The following is a 21,785-nucleotide window of genomic DNA, read 5'->3' on the forward strand; positions in this document are numbered from 1 at the left end:
CCACCACACACACACACCCCCTTCCCGTACTACATTTCCCAGAAGGCCGCGCGGCGGAAGCGGATGTGACGCCGCGGCCGCGCTGCACGCGGCGCCTGGAGGCTGCGCCGAGCGGGCCGCGCCATGGCGGCGGACGGCCGCGGGGGGCGGGAGCTGCTCGCCCTCATCCACCAGCACTTACTCCGCGGCGGCTACGCACGGGCGGCCCGTGAGCTCCAGGCGCAGACCGGGCAGGTAACGGGCAGCAAGGCCCCGGCAGGGGAGTGGGGTGGGGTGGGGAAGGGGAGGCAGCGAGGCCTGGCGGGGGGCCGGCCGGCCCCGGAGCCCGGGCCTCGGCGGGGCCGGGGGGGGCCCGGTGCCCCTTGCTCCCTCCCCGCCCGCCGTTCTCCTGCGCTGGGGTCGCCGGGCCTGCGGCTCCACGCCGGCCGGCAGCTCCACGCCGGTCTGCGCTGCACCCACGTGCTGGCCCGGCCCCGAGTGGGTGTCCCGTCCCCCCCCTCCCCTCCGTGCCCGCGGGCTGGCCCGACCCCGAGCTGGCCGGGAGGGAAAGGCCGAGACCGGCAGCCCGCCGGATAAAGCCGTCCCGTACCGGGAGGGGGGCAGCTGCTCCCCGAACACGTGTTGCTGCGGGTGAAGTCCCGCCGGTGCCGCCGAGGGGAGGACGCAGCTCGGGTGCAGATGGGCGGGCCGCCGGCGGGGAGCGGGGGTGGGCTTTACTGGGAGCGTGTGTCTGAGGGGAGAATGCGTTCCCGTTTTCCTGGGGATTCTTGGAGGGTCCCCTGCGGTCTCTACTTCTGTCTGGTGGTCGCATCCCCAAACGGGGCCGATGCCTGACTTGTGTTCCCTTTGCCTTCACAGAAATTGCTTCCTTCTCTCTCGACCTCTCTCGAGGACATCTTCACCCACTGGGAAAAGTAAGTCGAAGGAGGAAATGACTATCAAATAGATTCCAGACTGTGTTAACATCCAGGCTGCGTGGCACGTGCGATCTTTATTTGCTGGAACTTCCCGTTGTCAGAGTATTTCTGATCATAACTGTGCTCGGCAGACTTTCCTCCTAGCCTCTGGTTTCAGACCAATGCGTTTCAGGTGTTAAAAATTACTTTGGTTTAAAACTTCTCGAGCTTGGAGATAAGTTGTTACTCTAGTTTTGAGCAGCTGATGCTGTTCTTGCTGGTTGGGGTTAATACTGGAGTACTGTGGGGCTCAGAGTCATGCTTTACTGGCAAAAATCTTTTCCCCAGTTCAGTTTCAGTTTCTTTTTAAAGCCACGTGCTTTGCAGAAATATTGACCCAAGAACAGAGGATTTGAGCAGATACTAAAATGCTAAGACTCTTACAGGGAGTTAAACCTTGGCATAGATCATGTATGTTCTGACTCAGAGGAAGTCTCTTGGTTTCAGCCTGTCCTTCCAAGCCTTTACATGTTCAGCCCAACACCTTCCCACATAGTTATTCCACTGGGTACCCCACATGAAAGTCCGCAGCATGGAGCCTTCCCATCTGTGGGGTGAAACAACATTTGCACCCACCTTGTACACTCACTGCTCACTTTGTTTTGATGCTGGAGTGCCATGTTGCAGCAAGGCCTGGTGGCAGCCACAGAGCCAGGTTATCAGGGAGTCAGAGGAGCTGGGCTTCTGTGCCTGTGTTGAGGAGCACTGGACTGAAGATGCTTCTCAGCATGGCCATGCCAGCAGCCTCAGAAAATGGGTGTTTGCTTCAGAGTTGTCTTCTCCTAAGAATGCCTCGTGCCTTGGTGCTACCCTGGTTCTTGCGCTTGTGTCTCCATGATTTTCTTACTTGAGCAGGAGAAAGACTGGATCTAGGTGAGGATGTAGCAGTGTACAAACAGTTTTGCAGTTCCTCCCTCTAACAATTTAATGCTGTCTTGGGTATTGATGGTGAGTTTCTCTGTGCTAGTTATCCTCGGTGCTTGTGGTTTAACCCCAGCCAGCAAGTAAGCACCACGCAGCCGCTCACTCACTTCCCCCCCACCCAGTGGGATGGGGGAGAGAATCGGAAGGAAAAAGGTAAAACTCATGGATGAGATAAGAACAGTTTAATAGAAAGGAAGAAAATAATAGTGATGATAATAATTACAATAATAATAATAAAAGGATTGAAATATACAAAACAGGTGATGCACAATGCAGTTGCTCACCACTCGCCAACCAATGCCCAGCTAGTTCCCGAGCAGCAATCCCTCCCAGGCCAACTCCCCCCAGTTTATGTACTGGGCATGATGTCACATGGTATGGAATACCGCTTTGGCCAGGTTGGGTCAGCTGTCCTGGCTGTGTCGCCTCCCAACTTCTTGTGCCCCTGCAACCGCCTTGGTGGCAGGGCATGAGAAGCTGAAAAATCCTTGATTTAGTGTAAATGCTGCTTAGTAACAACTGCAAACATCAGTGTGTTATCAACATTATTATCATACTAAATGCAAAACATAACTCTATACGAGCTACTAGAAAGAAAATTAACTCCATCCCAGCTGAAACCAGGACAGTGCTACAGCAAGCCCTACCAGACACTTTCAAAGCTTGAGGGGCAACAGGGCGCTCGCATCATGTCTAATTCCTTTTTCTGTAGTGCCACCCTTCTGTTGTGGTCCTGTCCCACAAGTATGCTTTTTATTCCTGGTCCCCCTGAGTTATGCCTGATTTGGAGTCAAAATGGGGATGTATTGACAAGTAGTTTTGTTTATGCAGAAGGTGCTCTGCCTAGCTGGAGTGCTCTTGTGCGGGTGAGCTGTGATTCTTGTGTCTTGTAGCTTCATAGGCTTTTGGCCTGAAAATGCCTTTCCTCTGACTGTGCTGTGACACTTACCCATCTAACTGAGGCCATCCTTGGTGCTGTCCTTCAGAAACTCTTAAAACAGTTGAGATTTGTAGTTACTTAAGAGTGGCCTCCCTCCAGGGCTACATTTAGTCTAGGAGGATGCTGGGAGGGGATGGAAGGGTGCCTGGGGGCAGGGGGAAGCTGAACCTGGTCAGCCCCAGGAGCAGCTAGAGCCTTGCAGCCCTCAAATGCTCTGGGCTGCTGTAGGGCCAGCGCCTGTGGGCACCACTGTTTTCCCCCACATGGTATTCCTGAGCCCTTGATCACTCATGACAAATTGTCACAGTAGTCTCTGTTGTGCTGTCAGCTGCCACTGAATCAGGAAGGCGTTGCAGTATCGTAGCTGCCTGTGTGGCTTGCCCTATTATTTTATTAAAGGGGTTATTAGAGTAGTTAACAGGACTTTATAATAGCAAATGTGCCTTCAGCTTAGCCTGCTTGCAAAAAATTTGCCGTTACAGCTGTGCTACTAAAATGCTCTAATAGTAAGCACAACCTTTGCTGACCAAATTGTTAAACTAACCTTATTTTTAAATCAGATTAACAAATAAAATAATCTAAACTGGCACAAAAGTGAGGGGTTTTGCTTCTGATAATTGTACGTCTCGGGGCTTAGAAGTATTGTATGTGTGCATCACACACAGATGTGTGCCCAGCCAATGTTATCTGTGGCCTCTTCTTGCCCTTTTTTCAACACCTCTTCTGTAGGTCCAGCCACTTTCTTTCTTAAATCTCTCTGCAACCTGACTTTTTTGTCCTTTTGGCTTGTGAGCCCAAGTTCAAATGGCTTTAGATTCACTTCTTATGGCCTCATGGAATACCAAGGCCTGTTTGGGGATCCCTGCCCTAACCGTGGGACTGCATTTATTGACTGGCTATAGCTGCTTCCTGGAGATGGAATTTGTTCTGTAGGATGCCTTTGCTCTGTGGTGAGCGCTAGCCCGACCATATATGTTTTTACTTCTCTGCTAAAGGAAGAAAGGCTCTGCCTAGGACACAGGAAAAGAAGTCTATATTCAGTATCTTCTCTGAGCATTGCAAGGATATGTAGTTCTCAGGAGTTGCCTCAGGAGGACTGGAGAAGTCCCTTGCAAGTTAGGGAAGTATTTCTCCCACCACTTAGGAGCTGTAGAGGAATGACACTGCATGTCCTTAGGCTGGAGCCTGACCTGAGAGTGGATGAATAATTGTATTCCAATTTGTTCAAGATATTTTTTCCCTGTTTTGATGCAAAATCTCTTCCCTCAGAACTCCCTCGAATGCCAGGAGAAGAAAGGTGAGTGATGAGGAGGCAGCCATCCCAGAAAAGATCAGAGTTCCTGATCCCGTGAGCAGCTCTGAGAGCTCAGAGAAAGAAGAGGATGAGAAAGAGAAGGCTAAAGCTGCAAACGGTAGGAGCCTTTCATCTCCCTGAAGTTGACCGAAAAGGACTGGAGGCTTGCGTAGGAGCAGCCTGACTTGCTTGGCTAGAGAAAATGCTTGTAAAGTGATGGCTATTGCCTTGCGCTCTTAGAAAAATAGGACAACTAATTTAGCACCCCCTTCTCATGTGGAGCTTCTGAGGAGCACAGATGTCTGCTGAAGCTAGAAAAAAAACCTGTTATGATTCATTGGGAAGGGATGGGTGTTGTCGCTTGGATGAAGCCTTGGGAACCTGGCACTGCCCACTGTGGAGCACTGTCTACTTGGCTGTAGGTGTGTGTTGGGTCAGCAAAGGCAGGCCTGTTTCATGGGTGAAGGAAGAACTTGTTAGTTGGTCTGGAAAGCCAGTGCCCCCTGTCTGATGTGGGGATAGATCCCTGGTGCAGCTGATGTGGGAGGCATTGGCTTGCATCGTCTAACAAAAACCTGTGTGTCTGGTACGTTTTGGCTCAGTCTTATCTGCTGTAGACCAGCCCTTGAAAACATGCAGATGTTGGCAGGTTCCTTGTCTTGGTGGTGAGGAGAAGGATGGGGTGGAGGAGCATAGCACTTGCCAGTTGCAAGGACAGCAGCAGTAGTGTTGGGGCAGGTGTGGAGATGGGACCTGGCCCTGCCTGCTGGGGCCTTCCTGCAAACCAGAGGCCATATTGATGTGAGAGATGCTCACACAATTTCTCTGTGGCTCTCCTGTGCAGCAGCCAGCCTTTCCCTGGCCACAAACTCAGGAGTGAATGTAGAAAGCAGTGAAGATGATGACTCCTCATCAGAAGAGGAAGCACCAGCTGGAAAAGCTGCAATTACGGTAAGGCAATTCTTCTCTTGGCTTTGAAGGGTGATAGTACTCGGGGGGCCAGGACTGTCCCAGACTTGTTGGCATGTATAGAATTGTGGGCTGGGGTGGAATTCATATTTAAATGACCCTCCTATGCTTGCCTGGTTGCCACATTGCTGTTTAAGGTATATTGCATCCAATTTAGCCCCTCATCTGTCTATAGGCTTCTGATTTCTTTTGTTTCCTGTAGGTTACACCAGCTGTGGTGAGTGGCAAAACTGCCAACTCCCTGCATTCGCCTAACAAACCCACTGCCCCAGCAGGCAAAGCAGCGGTGCCTTCTGCTGCGAACAGAACTGTGGTCTCAAATAAGCAGCAGCCCAATGCACCAGCTGTGTCTGCAGCTCCAGCCAAGGCTGGGCAGAAACTGCCTGGTCCTGGGAAGCCTGGACATGCCACAACAGTCGCAGCCAAAGTAGGTCAAAGCAAAGCACCAGTAATGACCAAAGCACCGGAAAGCTCCAGCAGCAGCAGTAGCAGCTCCTCATCAGAGAGTGAGGATGAAAAAGAGACACCGACTGCAAAAGCCCCAGCCCCCATAGTGGGTAAGGATCCTACAGGGTGTGGTAGATACACGTGTGCTCCAGCTTTGCTGTGAATCAGGTCTGAGCCATGCCTTCAGCATGTTCCTTTCAGTTCCCTCATTGGAAAGCTCAGAGCAATGCTTGTTCCTTGGGGAGGCTGCAAGAATACTGCAAGTATACTGCAAACCAGCCATCTCCGGAGCTCTGTGGGATGAATCCAGCATGCTTGCTACTGTTTCAAGCAGCAGATTCTGTGCTAAGATGTCTGTCTGGCAGCGCCCAGCACTACGGGGTTGGAGATAACAGCGTAGCGTGTCTGGAGGAGATGCAGTACTAATACTGCAGATGCTTTCAGCTTTTTGGAAAGGCTCTGTAGCATCTTTTTATTCCCAATTGCAAAGTGATTGGTTTGGGGTTTTGAAGTCTTTAGGGAAATCTTTTACTACTTTGAAGTGTGTGTGTGTGTTGGGGGAGTGAGTGAGGAATAGATCATCAAAGCTCTGAAAATGGTCCTTCTCTTGGCTCTTTTCCAGAGGAGGTCCAGCCAGGCTGGGTGCCTGTGCAGGGAGCTGTGTGTGGCTGGGCAGGTCCCCATAGGGTCAGAGGGTGGCCAGGAAGGATTTCCCATCTCTGCCTGCACTCAGGGGAGTGGTGTTTGTGGGCCAATGTTTTTCTGGAGAAGCTGTTCCCAGCAGGCCACTGATGCTTTCAGCAGGGCTAGGCCCTCTTCCCTGCAAATCCCCTTAGCCCTCTCTGTGGCTTGTTTTGTCTTCCTGACTTCAAAAGCTGCATTAGCATCACGCTCTGGGAGCTCAGAGCAGGCAGCAGCTGTGACATCTCCTTGCTTGTGTTTCAGAGCCGAAGCAGGCAGCTGGGGCTGCTGAGAGCAGCAGTGAGGAATCAAGTGATGAGACATCCTCTGAGGAGGAGCTTGCAACTCCAGTGGTCCAGGTAACCTCTCCAACCCAGGGTCCTTGTCTCTAGGAAATCACTACCCTTCCCTTGAAGGAGAAAGGAAATGCTGCAATGCTGTAGTCTGACAACACCCCCTTCCCTGGGTGTGCGAGATCCCCAAACCCAAGGCCAGAGAAACATGCTCTGTGGCTGAGTGCCCCCACAAACTCTTGCCAGCATCAACCATTCCACCCCAGTTCGTCCTAGTGCCTGAAGTTGAGGGAGATCCTTTGATCTATAGGAGGTGCTTGATGTGCAGTTCCACAGATGTAGTCAGGCACTGCTGTGGAGAAGGTGGCTTGCTTCAGATACTCCACAGCCCATGGGTCTGAACAAGCCTATCGTGGTCAAAGTCAGCAAGGTAGCCTTCTTTAAAAGAGATTCCATGAAGTTCCAGCTCTCAACTGGTTTCTTCTGAGATGTTACTTGCTTCTCCTGTTCCCTTTTGTTCCCCCTGTTTCCAGGCAAAACCAGCTGTGAAAACAGCGCAGGTTAATGCAGCACCTGTGAAAAGTGCACCTGCTGCTCCAGTGTCCCTCAAGAAGAATGCAGTGAGGCAAACAGCACTGGCACCAAACCAGGCCAAACCCACATCCACAACGGTTCCTGGGGCTGCAAAGCCTGATGACACGTCAGAGAGCAGCGACTCATCAGACAGCGAAGATGAGGAACCTCCATCAGTAACCCAAGTGCGTCTATCCAAGATTCTGTCTCTCCTTGCATGCCTCTCCACAGCTAGGAATTGTAGTGAAAATAAAATTTTGTAAATGCATAGTGTATAGCAAAGTCATGTTGGGGGTGCGAGGAAAGAGGCGTGGGGTGTTTAAAGGCACCTCAATGTCTTTGCTCTGAGGTCAAGCCATTGTGCCTTTCTTAAAAAAAAAAAAATCCATCAGTACTCTTAAATAAAAAAAAACCCAGCAATTCTTTTCCCACCTGAAGAGGCAAATTGTCATGGTTGAATTTGCCTCTTAGCTATAAATTGCAATAAATAGTGTCTAATTTGTTAAACTGTAGTGCAGCTTAGCTTCCCTGCTAAGTGCTGCAAAGTGCTGCAATGTACCTCACTGGAGGGGACTGGTAGTATCAGCAGGCTGATGAAGAATGTCTGGTCTTGCTTTCTCATCTTGGAAGACTATCCCCACACAGCTAGATGAAAGGATGCCTTGTGTCCTGCCAGTTGCTAATCTTCCTTCAGCATTTGCTGTTCCCTGGGGGCTCTGAAATCTCTTCCCTTGATTACAGTCTGAGCAAATGAATTCTGCTGCTGTGGGATTTGCCTTGTTTCATGCTGTTCTTGTCTTGTCCAGACGAAGCCACCTCCAAAATCCTCCCAGGCCGTCCCATCCCCAGTGAAACCTACACCAGCAGCATCGCTCTCCGGCAAAGCAGCTCCAGCAAAACCACTTCCACTGTCTCAAGGGAAGCCAGCACCAAAAGCAGCAGTGCCAAAGCAGGCCAAAACCACACTAGGAAGGACTGCTGCTCCAACGAAGCCTGCTGAAAGTACGAAGCCAGTGGAGAGCTCTGAATCCTCAGGCAGTGAAGAGGAGGACCTCCCTGTGCCCATCAGCCAGAAGGTAGGTGATACTGCTTTCGACTCAGTGCTAAAGCGTGGGTTATGGAAGACAATTGTTTAGCCCTTAAATGCTACTACTGATCTCCTTGAAACACCAATAGCATGTAGTATGTTGTATCTCCGTCCCTCAGAGAAGGAAGGTCTGTCTTTCTACTTGGAAACAAGCATAGCCTAACTCTTCTCACCCAGCCGTACCAGAGGAGGGTGGGGAGTAGCCTATTTGATACTAACTGCTTCACTCCACTCGTGCCTTGCCCCTCTGGAATGGGCCTTGTGTGCGGGGTCACAGATAGCTTGGCCTTGGCTCTCCTGTGAGGCTTTGTTTAGACCTCTCTTGAGAGAAGGACCATGAACTCAAACTGGGCTCAGACTTAAGTGGCTGAACTCATAGGGAAGCAAATCCCTTCCTGAGAGCATCCTAAGGCACATTGTATGGAGACCTTCTGCATTGACTCTGAGCTGCCAGAGTCCTTCAGAAAGTGCCCTGAAAGCAGCGTTTTGGAGATAGCAGCTATTCTCTGCAAGGGAGGAAGGGAAGCCGGGGGCAGAGCCTCACGTGTCCTTGCAAGGAGGCTCTTTGTCAACACGTCCTTTCACTATTGACAGGCAGGAGCCGGAGAGGCTCTGCGTTTTTGTCTTTATAGCCTTGGTCTGCTAAGGTGGGTGGAGGGGGACGCATCTCTAACAGTTGGCTCTGCGCTGCTCTCTTCCTGCATGATTATATGTGAAGATTCAGCTCTGGGTGGCAGGAACAGCTATTCTGATAGCTGTACCATAGGGTCCCGCTGTAAAACTGTCCAGACTCGTCTGTTCTAGCAGGGTTGTAGGTGAAGGACATGCCAGGGTAGGTTTGTTCCCCACAGTGTTGATTTGAAGCTGGCAGCAGCAGGTAGCCGTCTTGCCGACAGCTATTTAACCACTTCAGCTTCTTCCCTCTTGCAAACTGGCGATTACCCCTCAACAGCCACAGTCGGCAAGGAAGAGCTCGTCATCGAGGGAGCTCTATTTTTGCCAGACAGGCTGTTTCTTCCCATGTTAGTAGCCTACAGGCAGAGACCAGGAGTGAAGCCTGAAGATAAACCATTAGGCTTAGCTGTGTCCACAGTCCTGTCCTCCCAGTCAAACTCTTCTTAGCTCATCCTCACCATCTGCTACTTGGGCATATGCTAACCACTGACTTACTGTATCCTGCAACTTCCTCTGGCTTCTGTGCAAGATCCAAACAGATACAGAGCGTTGAAAGCTGCTTCATCTTTCCCTGTGGGGGTGGATTAGCACAATTAAAATGAACATCATGCCTAAATTGAACTGCTTAATTGGTATGTTTACCCCTGAAGACTCAGGAATATTTAGTCAAAGAAGTTGACAAGGTGTTTGTGCATATTTGGGGGGGAAGAATGGTGATGGAGGACAGTCTGGATTGACCTTAAAGATGCTGTGAGCTGCTTTTCTTGTGGAACTGCTAATTCTGCTCTGCTTCCTCTTTCCTGAACATTTTGGGACAAAGATGGCACTCGAGCCCCCTATGGACAGGCTTCAGCTTTGCTTACCAGGACTGGGCATGAGATGCACATGCATGCGTGTGTTGGGAAACTGTGTCTTCCTTGAGCATCCCAGGAAAACTTGTGCAGGCTGCACTGGTAGAAGTTGTGCGTGTAAGTTTTTATCTTAGACCGCAGGCCCTGTGGGGAGAGGCCAAATCTCCCAAGAGATGGAGGGTTTCTTTCCCTCCCTGAAACCTGTCCCTGCTCCCTTGCAGGTGACAGTCATACCTTTGCTGTGTCGTGACACAGCTGAGATTCTGGTCCTAGTCCTGATACGCTGGCAGTGCTTCCACAGTGCACAGACAGCAATAGAGTGTCATTGTTACAACGTGCTCAGCACACGTGGCTCAGTGTTGTTTCCCCCTCTTGTCATGCAGCGCTGCATGATGCGAATGGACCCAGCGGAGTGGCAGATGGGTTGTGCAGGAGCTGAGTCATCACATTTGTACTGAGCTGCAGGCAGCTCCTGGCTTGGGGGCTGGAGAGGGAGCAGGAAAAATTATTTCCTCTTGAATTATTTTTCTTCTCTCTGAGTTACTTCAGTACCTGTGACTCTTAAGTTGTCAGAAGCTCTCTGCCTGTGTTGCCCTGCTCCCTGGGTGTAGCTCAGCCACGGTACTGGCCTGATCCCACCTGGGGCCACGCCATAGGATGTGACGGCTGTCAGCCATCTGGCAGTGATGGAGATGAGGTGGATGGAGGGACCTTGGCCTCCTCCCAGGAACATCTGAGGAGTCTCAAGGCTGTGTAAAGCTTAAGGGTGGTTTCGCTGTGGATGCTGTTATGTTCTTTCTGTGTGAGGATGCCTCTGTATGGCAGCTCTTTCCCAATCTCTTGCTAAGTTAGGAAACGAAGCAGCCCTTGTGCTGTACATCCGAGTAGGGGGAGAAGCTGGTCTCATTGCTATGAAGGTCTTAAAAGTGAGCGAGTGGGCTGTGATCTTGGTAGACTCTTCCCTTGCACAGCAGTGCTTGGGACAAGAGGGAGAGGAGCTAGTGCGTTCCAGTAGAGCGTGTGAATTCTTGTGTCTGCTTCAAGTAGTTCTCTCTTCAGCATTGCAAATCTGGCCTCTCTTCTGGAGATAGTGACTCACTGGTATCAAAACAAAACAGACAAGTGAGGTTTGCAATCCCCCCTCCCCAAGCACTTGTGGAGGTTTCTGTTTCTCTAAGCAGAGTCAAAGTGTGGTTGGCTTGTTCGGAGAGCTGTTCTGTAATGGGATAAACATGCAGATGCTGTTGTCTGTTTAGTGTTTGGCTTGGAGATGATAAACACTGCCCCAGTGGCAGCCCTTGGTGGGGCTGTGCCAGGAAGCATGCTAAGATCCATCCTCCCAGGAGGCTGCTGGGCTGGTGCTCTCGGCTGCTGGCCCGGAGCAGCCCCTGAGTGAGCTGGTGCTGCTGAAATCCTCCTGGTCCTCAGCTGCAGTCTGAGAGGGTATTGCTGCATTAGCAGCACGGCAGGGTTGGGAAAGGGGGGTGGCAGGGGCTGTGCAGCCAGGCAGGAGTGTCTTGGCTTCTTGCGGGAGGCTTGGAGATGGAGCGCTGAAGTGGGCTGCCATCACGTGCAGGTTGGATGGGGTCTGCTTGCCCCGGCAAGCGTGATGTACTCTTCGGCAGAGCAGCCCGGAGATGAGCGATTAGTGGAGTAAACTGAGTGGGTGCAGAGCACTGCAAGCCTGGAAAATATCTGCGGGTGGTGAAGTTACCAGATCTCTCAGCAAGTGCTCCCTCTCCCTCTGCCACTGCTAGCCTTCAGCAGTACACAGGAGGGGTGTCTGTGGCCTTCGACCCAAGCCGGTGGAGGGGCCAGGAAGAGATCGTCTCACCTGGCCATTGTGTATCTGGTGCTGTGATAACTGTGGCCTCCTAGTGCTGGCACACTAGTTGCTTGGGGCAGTGGCTCGTGGCCTGTCCTGAGACATCAGAGTGTTGATGGGTGCTGTAGAAAGGCACAGCCCAAGTGAGTTGGGCGGGGGGGGTTGTTGTCTGGAGATTTCTATATTCTTAGACCTGTTTACAGATAGATCAGTTGCCAAGGCAGGTCCCTGTCTGTCTCTGCCTGCCCTCTGTGTTCCCAAGCGCTTGTGTCTACACTGAGCTCTCCAGCAGCTCTAGGATATAGCTGCTCTGATACTGTCTCTGAATCTTGCAAGTGTTTTGGCACAAGGCTTCCCAGCTCCTTCTGATTCCCCAAGCTGGGGGGAAGGCCATGCTTAAATGAGAGGCTTCCTTGGAATGCAGGTCTTGGAGCTGCAGTGCTTCTCCTGTCCTGAAGCTCCTGTCCGGCCAGTGTCTCAGCCTCAGTAAGGAATTGTTGTTATGAGCTTATGAGCACTGTTAGCGCTGTGTGCTCGTGTGGTAAAACATGCTCAGGCTTCCTGTCAAAAGCATATTGCTAAATGCAATGGTATGTGTCTTCTGCAGCTCAGTCCAGGCAGTAACTGAAGCTCCTTTCAATCTTGACACACCAAGGATGGAGTGAGTGTTAGTAACAGCTGTGTTAGGGTAAAACAAAACCCAACTTGAGCTGAAACTGCACTTAAACTCCTAAACAACACCTGTACTAATACCACATTTCTGGGCCTGTGTTTCTTTTTTGTTAAGAGGTTAACAGAACAGCCTGGGCCTGTTCCCAACCTGAGCCAGGCTGCTAAACCTGGGCCGCCTGAAAAAGCAGTGGGAAGCACCTTGAAAAGCCAACCCTCAGAAAGCGGGAGCAGTGACTCGTCTGACAGTGAAGAGGAGTCCCCTGCGGCACAGACACAGCCTCCGCAAGTTGGTAAGTCTCCTGGCAGTGGCCAGGATCTCTCATCTGCATTCTCATGGGTTTCCTTCTCTCCCCGGCATATGGAATGGCCCATACTGTTATGATAGCTTCTGCTCTGGACAGCCACAGAGAGCAACTCTTTCTCATGGTGACAATCTCTTACGCTTTTCCTGCAGTGAAAACCAATGCTGTGCCCCAGACAACAAACATGAAGAAGGCATCAGCACCAGCACCAGCCACTCCACATGTGGACAGCAGCGATGATTCCAGTGAGGAGTCAGATTCAGAGGAGGAAATAGTCCCTACTTCTCAGGTAAGGAGCTGCTGACCTGCTGGGTGTGGGTGCTGTTAGTCCTGCATGCTCAGGAGGCCTCAGGACTTTGTGAGGTGGTAGTTGGGTGGGTGATGAGTGGTGCAGAGAGGAGCCCTCCTGTTGGCTGGATCAGGTTTTCTTGGCAGTGTCCCCATGTCTTGCTGACCCTGGCTCTGGGTGCACGGCTCAGCTGCAGCAAGCTTGCAGTGAGAGCAGTGGAGGGTGTGAATGTTTTGGCAGGAACATGAGTAGACGCACGAGCCCAGACCTCCTCTGGGACTATGTCCCCTTTGCCCTGCTCCGGGGATTTAGACTGGAACAGCAGCCAAATCCTTGCAGGCAGTCTTTCCATGAGCTGGGTAGCTCCAAGGCAACCCGCCCCCTGGTTCCTCCCAAACTGCTGGGTGTGGGGTGCAGCTGGAGCTCTCTGGACTTCCCCTCCACAAGCCTTGGGAGGCTGGAAGGATCTGCCTTGAAGGGTAGCACAGTGGTCCTGCTGCCTTTCAGCTGGAGGAGCTAGACTTCTGCCTTGGAGAAGGGAGGTGACTCCAAGGTGGTGCTGAGGGCACTGCTGAATGCTGTGGAGCTGATCCCAGCTCTCTCACCTGAGTCTCTTCGTGTCATGTCTCTTTGTGCCTCCATGCCAGTCCCACAGGGCCATGGCTGAGCTCCCTAGGGCCTGAGCTGCCTTGGTGTGAAGCTCACTTGTGTGTCTCTCCACCTCTGTTGCAGTTTGAGCCCAAGAAAGAAAGCACATCAAGAAGCATTGACTGAGGAACATGGCTACCATTCTTACATGGTGGTGGCTTGGCTGGTGCTCTGAGCCCAGGGCTTAGTGGCCAAGTACCCTTCTTGTCCTGCACATATGTACCTCCTGTCTGGCCAGCACCCTTGCTGGAAGAGCGGGATTATGTGCACTCAAGGAAACCCTTCCCCATGTTGGCCTGATGCTGTGGCCAGTGGAAAGGCTGCCTCCCCCCACCTGGTGGGCAGGCAGGCAGCCAGCCTGAGCAGTCCTTGATTAAAGCGTGTTTATAGTACCAAGATTTTATAAAATAATGCAGTTGCTGTAACTTGAGCTTTGTGCAAGACGGCTGAGAGCTCACGTCAGATTGGCAGCTCTCTGCATGGTGGAGCGTTGCCTTCCTTTCTGAAGGCCAGATGTTGTGTGAGGGAAATGTCAGCCCACAAAGGCCCAGCTTGTCAGAGATCTGGAGAGGGAGGACTGCTCACGTAGCCTCGTTTGTAACACAAACCAGGAGGCTGAGCACTCCTTCTTGCTCCTGCTCACTCCTCTGCTGGCATTTGTGTCTTGGACCTGATGTCAGTGTCTCATTTCCATGCCCCCGGCTCTTCTATTTTTAACCCCTCTTACATTTAGTTTGATGGGAGGTTTCAAATGTGAGGCAACAAAATTGCTTCTTGTTAATTTGCACCCTAATCTGTGGCTTGCTTGTGGACCTGAAGGCAGATTTGCCCTGTGGTTGGCGTCTGTGCTTTATCTCTGCTGCCAGTTAACTCTCAATGTGTGATTTTTAGAGTGACATCCTGGAATCCAAGTGCCCGCTTTGCAAAGTAGGGTTTGCAACTGCAGTCTTGCAGATGCTGCAATGGATAGGATCTCACAGCCTGCAAGCACATCACATTTAGTCTGCCTGTCCTCAGGATGGGCACCTCTGGGGCACTGAGCTAATGCTTTAGGCACTCCTGGGGTGCTGGCCCTCAATTCTGTGCTCCTACCTGTGCCAGAGTCCTGCTCAGAGGCTCATAGGGGACAGAGCTGGCCTGTAAAGGGCGGGGGGGGAGGAAAAAAAAAAGAGTTTTGGTGCTGTGCTGAAAATGACGTAAGGGCTCAGGAGTTAGTGTTGGATTGGTGTATGCTTCTGTCTCTTCTTTCCAAGTTGTGCTCTGTTCTGATTTTTTTTCTCATCTATTTTAGTGTCTGCTCCAGCAGAACATCAAAGCGACCAAGGTTTTGAGCACAGTGGCTGCCAAGGCTAATGCCACGCTGCCTTTGGGGAAGGGGATAAAAGCGCCTGATGTCCCTACAGTTAGCAGAGTGTCTGAGAGCTCGAGTAGCGATTCCTCGGAGCACGACGTGCTGGTGGGAGAGGTAATGATGGAGGAGACTAAAGTGGGGAGCTTCCCTGGGGAGAGTGGGCAGATGGGTCTGCTGGAGTCTGAGGCTGATGTTGTGTCCCAAGCTGAGGGAGTGTGTTCATTCTATTTTAACCACTGTTACCACACCATAAGGTGAGGCAGATAGCAGAGGGTAGACCTGGTACCTTTGCTGTTCCTGCGTCCCAGCTGGCTGGCTGCTTTCTTCCTTTTTTTGTGATAGCCGTGCCATGTACAGTCAGGAGTTGTCTGCTTGGCCACAGCTGCCTGCTTCATCTGTGGGCTGGGGGCATATGGGGTTTCTGTGCCCTGCATGAGAGGTTCTTGGGCTAACCTTGACATGAATTGGAACAGTACAGCTAAAGAAGGGCCGAGGTGGTCCAAGCCCATCTGCTCTGGGCTGCGTCTTATAGTTCATGGGCATGAGCAGTTATTCCTCCTTCCAGATGCATTTCATCTTCCTCTCCCTAGGGCCCCACTCCTCCTTGCCTAAAGCAAACGGTTCCTGTGGGAAAAGCTCCTCCGGCCAACACTGCTGCCCTGCAGGCTGCTTCGCTCCTGGGAAATCCCACTGCCAAGTCGAGGAAGCCAGGCCTACAGCCAGTGCAGGATGCCCAGCTGAGCCAGGCTGTGCCACCCACCCAGGCAGAGGAGACCTCGGACAGTAGCAGTTCTTCAGACAGCAACGAGGAGGAGACACCCAAGCAGACCCCCAAACCTGGTCAGTTCTGCCAAGAAGATGCTCTCAGTGCTGCTGGCCAGGCCAGGGTAGGGGCAGCATTTCGTTGCCCCGTGGGAGGTGTGTGACTTTCACATAGTGATTGGAGAGGGGTTCCTCCTTTCCAGCTTGGCAAAGCTCTCCTTTCTTTGGAGGCAGAAGATCTTTCAGTGGCAGTAACTGTGCTGAGTAGGTGAGCTTAGCCCCAGGCAGCAGTGGTGGCTTTAATGGGATGAACTCTGCTCCTCCAGCAGGCTCGCTGCAGAAACCAGGAGGGACCCAGCCAGACCACAGCACCTCGTCGGAGTCCAGTGAAGAGGAGGAGGAGGCAGCATCGCAGGTATGGTACCTGAGCAGGCTGGGATCCTCGGGTCTTGCAGCTGGCTCCTAAGTAGGACAGAGAGAGGATTGAATTCTCAGCCATAGCAAATGGGGTGCCGAATGGGTTTGCCAGTACAGAAGCAGGGGCTCCCCCATGCAATGCTGTGAGCAGGGCCTTTTGGTGGGGGCAGAGAGAGGCTTTTGATCCTGGAATGCTTCCCCAGGCAGCCGGGCCTTGCATCCAGAGCTCATGGTGCCTTCCCCAGTGGAAGGGATGGGAGGAGGTGATGCCTTGCAAGGGTTAAACCAGGAGAACTGGTGCATAGTGCCAATAGCAGCAGGATTTCTTTCCCCACTTTTATTTGTAACTTAACCCGTGTCCAAGCCATTAAATTCCCTTTGTAAGTAACGTGCAGGGCGTGCAGCACATCTGCAGTGCATTAGCTGTGCTTGGGTGCATGCTAATGGCCAGGAGCCTCCCCCAAGCCTGCTTTACTGGGCGAGAACAAAGAGGAGAGCCTCTCGCCATCAGCTCTTGCTGCTGTCAGCTCAGCCAGTGTCTGTCAGTGCTGGCCCCCCTCTCCTGGCAGCCCTGGCCTCTCTGCAGGGCTGGCTGAGTGATGCAGGATCACTCTGCGGGTGGCCAAAGGTGGGCCCTTCACTTGGAGTATGGGGGCAATAGCAGCAGAGATAGATCTGCATGTCTGGTCTGTGGGAGGCTGTGCTGCTGTGACTCCTCAGTGTCTGCTGTTTCAGTCCCTCCTCACAGGCTATCTGGGCCTCTCCAGGACTCCAGCATCACCCCAGGCACCAAAGACGGTTCCCCCCCAGCCTGTAGGCAGAGTGGGACAAGGGAAAGCAGCCATGACTGCTGCAAACTCCCTCGCCAAGGCCTCTGTGAAAGCAGCCCCAGCCGACAGCTCCAGCAGTGACAGCAGTGACTCCGACACAGACATCGACCAGGTGGCTGCAAACCACAAAGCAGGTGGGTCTCCTTTGGCAAGGCTGGGAATCTGCTTGGCCCAGGAGCAAAGCTGTGCTGGCACAGGAGGGTGACACTGGGATGGGGCCCTGTTCCCAGTGTGTCTCCACCGCAGAGCCCAGTAGTGTGAAGTGCTGCTGCCGTCTGCTGGCTTCCCCTGGCCATGACACAGCCCTCTCTTCCTTGAACGCCCCTCTTGTGCTGGCTGGCTTGCAAGGCTCTGTGCTCTGTGCCTTGTCTTTTCCAAGTTCTGCTTTAACTGCAATAATTAATGCAGTTAATGGGAGCAGGTAGGGCTCTCCCTGAAACTGACGCACATTACATTGGTGTGCTGCAGTAGTGATGGCTTCTATGGAAGTTTTAAACACTGGCTGAAGAACATCGGCTATACAATGCTGGTATTCAAGGCTCCCCTTGGTCTTTCTGGGCTCTGTAGCATGTCTGGAGGGCAGAGGAGGGGAAGCAAGTGGGAAGGCCTATGGAGAAACAAAATGTCCTGCCATTTCCCTATTGCCCTGGTTTGTTGGCAAATTGTAAAACTCAGAGCTGGAAAGTCTTTCTGCTCTAGTGTGACCCTGGCACCTTCAGATGAGCTCTGGTCTGGCTGTGAACTCTGACCCGCTCTAGAGGCTCAAATGGGTCTGGCCTCTTGGGCACCTTTGGGCATTAAGTTGTGCAAAGGGCTGTTGAGGAGGTCACAACTATATATAGGTTCAAGAAGGCCCAGGTGCTGATGGATAGGCCATTGGTGATGGTTCTTCTCTCTCTTTTCACTGTTTGTGCAGAAAACAACCCACCTCCAGGGCAGGAAGCCATAGGAGGAGCCTCCAACAAAGAGAAGGTGGCAGGAAAAACGGAGCCAAGTCATGCCAGCCTCAAACCTTCCCCACTCAAGAAAGCCCTGGCCGTGAAAGAGAATGATGTTGGGGCAAAAGGGGTGCAAGTGACCCCAGCGTCACATGCACTGTTCTCTATCCCACAATCAGAGGAGTCAAGCTCGGGGAGTGAAACTGAGGTCACCACTGCTGCCAAAGTTCCTGCAGTGCAAACACTGGAAGGATTGGAAGTGAAAAAGAAGAAGAAAAAGGAGAAAAAAGAAAAGAAAGAAAAGAAGAAGCCTTCCTCCACAGCAGACAAGGCTGTGAAAACATCTAAGAGCAAAGACAAAGAGAACAAGAAGCAGAAAACGTCTCAGAAGCGGAAACTGCCAGGAGAAGATGGGGCTGTTGGGCAGCCCAAGGAGAAGAAGCGGAAAGGGCAAGCTAATGAAGAAGTACCCAAAAAGAAAAAGAAGAAAGCATCTGGTGACCTGGAGAAGCTGCCAGGCAGCAAGGAAAAGAAAAAATCAGCTAAAAGTAAGCATCCTTTGCTTGGGGCTGCATTTGCAATAGGTTCTTGCAGCTGACGCACGTTCAGCCTCTGGTGTGGGACCTTGTAAGTAGCACCCACTTTTCCATTAGCGTCCTGCTTGGCTACTTCCCTCTTGGACCTCCCAAAGCCAATGCCAGATTTTTAACACCCCACTTCAGTGTTTTTCTGCAGTCTCAGCACCAGGTTGTGTTATAGACAGCAAGCTGGGCTCTCCTGCCCCTCTGTCCTTCGTCCGGTACAGTGGGAACTGCATTAATGCTGGCGCTGATCCTTGCTGCTTGCAGAGCAAGTTGGTGTCCTGTGCATCTTCTATGGCATGACCTGTCCCTCCAGGGCTTTATCCTTTCCTGGCCTTTATCCTGGCTGGAAACAGCTGTCTAGCTGAGGGCTGTCAAAAGGTTGAGGTGAGACTGCGTTGAACCTCCTGAGGCCTATTTGTCCCCCTCGCGTGCCCTGCCCGCCTGCGCTGGACTTGGGAGAGTTCTTACTAGTTGTAAGCCACGAGGCCTCTGTTCTGCCTGCTGCACTCTGCATGGTGCCCTGCTCTGTGTCTGCAGCACAGAACAGCTCTGCTAACCCAGCCGGCTGCCCTGGCTCCTCTGTGGCAAACACAACGCACTAGCAGAGAACTAAGGCAAAATGTGGCTGGGGATGGCAGGCGGAAGGTCCGTGACATGCTGTGGGCATGGCAGAAGAATCCCAGCATTCACATGCGTGGGGCTTTGTGTTAGTTAGAGCTTCCTGAATGTGGCCACTTGCTGCCAGCCTCTTTGAAAGAGATCAGCCTTGAAATCTGCGCTGTCATCTGCTGTGTCAGCCACCGCTGTTTCCCGTGGGGCGACAGTGCCCTTTCCTGACCCTGCCTGATCAGTGTCTGTGCTGCAACATGGGGAGCAGCTCATTCAAGAGATTTGACTCAGGGCTATCACTGCTGCTTTCAAACCCCTGGAGAAAGAGGAGGATGGTATCAGCCTCCTGCTCATTGCTCCCAATTAAGAGTGTGTCCTCCCCTTCTTGTCTGCATGCCTCTCTGTAATGCTGTGCTGCCCTAATGCAAAGGCAATTTTTTTTTTCTTTGCAGCGTGGACTGCATTTGCAAATCAGAGCTGGTTCTGTGCTGGATCTTGTAGGGGGATTTTTTGATGGTTGTTGTTGTTTTTGTTTTTAAAAAAAAAGGGGAGATGGAATGGGTGGGACAGATCTGCTGGGTTTTCTGTTCTGCAGAGATGCAGCCCTTCATTTTGGAGGAGACAGACTTGTCCGTCAGCCCTCGTGTGGGCTGTTGCACAGGGGTGAGCTGGAGCCTCTTGGAGCAGTTGTGCTGAGCTGAACCTTGTGTCCATCCTGTGTTAGCACCTCCTCTTGCCCTGATTTCTGGCATGTGCCCAGCAACTGGGCAGCAGGAGGTGGAAAGGGGATCCTATGTAATTCTGCCCACACGTGTGCGTGGATGGTGGGATCAAACTGCTCTGGCTCAGAGGTACTGGAGAAACAGCCCTAGGCGCAGCTGCCTTGTAGCAGGGCTCTGCCCTCACCCAGTTACTGCTCTGCAAAGCTTGCTTAGGTTCAGATGTGATCAAAAACTTACTGGAGATACTCCTACCACTCTGTGCTCCATCTCAGAGGCCCGCAATATCAGAGTCCCTCTCTTACTTGTCTTTTCTTTCCCTCTTCCAGAAAAAAAGACTGGAAAAGAAAAGAAGAAGACCAAAAAGGTGTCTTCGGAAGGGGAGCCTATAGCAGATGCCTCCGCTGAGGTTCACAAGAAGAAAAAGAAGGTATGTACAAGACCCTGGGATGGGGCACCATGGGGAGAGCTGTTCTGAACCTCAGTTGTGATGCTCATCCCTGCAGCATGCCAGGCTGGAGAGGAACAGAGCTGTGTCCTGGCCTTGCTAGGAGTACAGAGGAGGCTGCAGTTAATTGTGGCTAGTCTTCAGACACCCTGACCTTTGGTTGATTGGGATTGGGGTGGCTCGAAGAAGGGCTTGTTCCTGTATCGATCCCCCAGGAGAGGTCCCTTTTCCTGGAAGGTTCAAACCCAGGGGCCCTTTTGGTGGCAGAGAACCTGCCCAAGGAGTAAGTGCTGTTCTTTTCAGCTGTCTGTTCATCTAGTTGTTTTCAGCAGGAACTGGAGCTCCTGAGGGCTTGGCAGGCTACTGCATCCCATCCCAAAGGCTAGGAAGGGGGGCAGAGGGAGATTAAAGGGTGTTCCTCATAATGGATATGTCCCTGTAGAGATGGTAGCCAAGAAGCCTTTGCGGCTTTGGTGGGTCCTTCATGTTTGTGGTGCAGATGATACTGATTTATTTTTCACCCTTTTCATTTTAGAAGAAGAAAACAGCTGAGCCTGAAGGATTGTGAGAAGGTACATGGCCTGTGGGGACTACCAGGTGGTACCTCTGAACGGCGGTAACCTTGGCCAAATTCAGTACTCCTGGGCCAGTCTTGGGAAGACGGTGTGCCCTCTAAATACTCACTGAGTCAGCCTGGCCTTACGTTAGAGGGCCAGGGAGTGAAGCGGTGTAAGGAAAGTCATGCAGCAGTGTGCTGGCTTCTCTGGATGTGTTTGACCTCAACTCTTTAGCTGCTGAGAACTGGATGTCCAGCCTGGACGTTGCTGTCCTCTGTCATCAGCAGAGATAAGCGGCCTCTGGCAGTGTCTGTCCCTGCTGACCACAGGGAGCTTGGAAAAGTAATGTGGATTAGATGGTGATGTTGTAGCCACCTGGAAGTGGACCAGATGACTCTCCCCTTGCTCTGCTCAGCTGTAAGGCTGTTCTCCTTCTTCCCATCCCTAACTCTTTTAACTCCTCTCCCCAAAGGTACCGCATCCCTGTGATTAAGGATTTATGGGTGAAGATCAAACAGAAGAGAGGAAAAGGAAGTTCATCAGGAGAATTCCAACTTTTTTTTTAAATAATAATTTATAACTTCTTTTAACTGTGACTTTTAGAGCAGAGCAGCGTAACTTTCTGCCTCCTCCTGCCCTGCTGGGGCCCAGAGACATGTTTATTGCCCCTCCCAATGGCTCACCTGTTGCACAAGAACTGAACTGAAGGAGGCAGTTTGACCAGAGAAGAGCCAGCTTGCATAAACTGCTTTCCTCCTAGTTGACACCCAGCCATCTCTTTCTCATCACAGAGCTATATTTTTAAGAGAAACTTTTACCTTTCACCCCGCCCTGCCCCCCCCCTTCTGTGATTTGTGGTGTCAGTCCTTTTGCTACTATGGAAGAGAGCTCTTGGGTTTACTTTTTATTCTAACACTGACAGCAGTGATTATCGTGTCCCTGGAGTTGCACTGAACAGCTGTGTCCAGCAGCTGTTCTCGGCCAAGGTGGCGTAATTTTTTGTGGTTTTTTTTTATGGAATACAAAATAAAAAAAAGAACGGTGAGCTTTTTCTTCAGCTGTGTTGTGGTTTAACCCCAGCCAGCAACTAAACACCACACAGCCACTCACCCACTCCCCCCTGGTGGGATAGGGGAGAGAATCG

General features: G+C 51.9%; 1 protein-coding gene across 4 annotated transcripts; it reads left to right on the forward strand.

Annotated features, from left to right (window-relative positions):
• The first annotated feature begins 86 nt into the window (after positions 1 to 86).
• On the forward strand, positions 87 to 21,687 carry TCOF1 (treacle ribosome biogenesis factor 1). Of its 4 annotated transcripts, none has more exons than XM_075056575.1 (18): positions 87 to 234; positions 859 to 914; positions 4,090 to 4,232; positions 4,959 to 5,065; positions 5,286 to 5,640; positions 6,476 to 6,570; positions 7,038 to 7,262; positions 7,884 to 8,153; positions 12,303 to 12,477; positions 12,642 to 12,778; positions 14,718 to 14,891; positions 15,368 to 15,617; positions 15,866 to 15,954; positions 16,692 to 16,920; positions 17,703 to 18,272; positions 19,966 to 20,066; positions 20,620 to 20,656; positions 21,114 to 21,687. In XM_075056575.1, exons 1-17 carry the CDS (start codon positions 124 to 126, stop codon positions 20,650 to 20,652), a joined length of 3,120 nt encoding a protein of 1,039 aa, XP_074912676.1. In that variant the 5' UTR covers positions 87 to 123; the 3' UTR covers positions 20,653 to 20,656; positions 21,114 to 21,687. The 4 variants fall into 4 exon arrangements, with proteins under 4 accessions (XP_074912676.1, XP_074912677.1, XP_074912678.1 ...); XM_075056576.1 differs by having other exon boundaries at positions 15,869 to 15,954; XM_075056577.1 differs by having other exon boundaries at positions 4,962 to 5,065.
• Positions 21,688 to 21,785: the final 98 nt, after the last annotated feature.

Source organism: Buteo buteo, chromosome 24 (assembly GCF_964188355.1).
Source record: "Buteo buteo chromosome 24, bButBut1.hap1.1, whole genome shotgun sequence".
Lineage (NCBI taxonomy): Eukaryota > Metazoa > Chordata > Aves > Accipitriformes > Accipitridae > Buteo > Buteo buteo.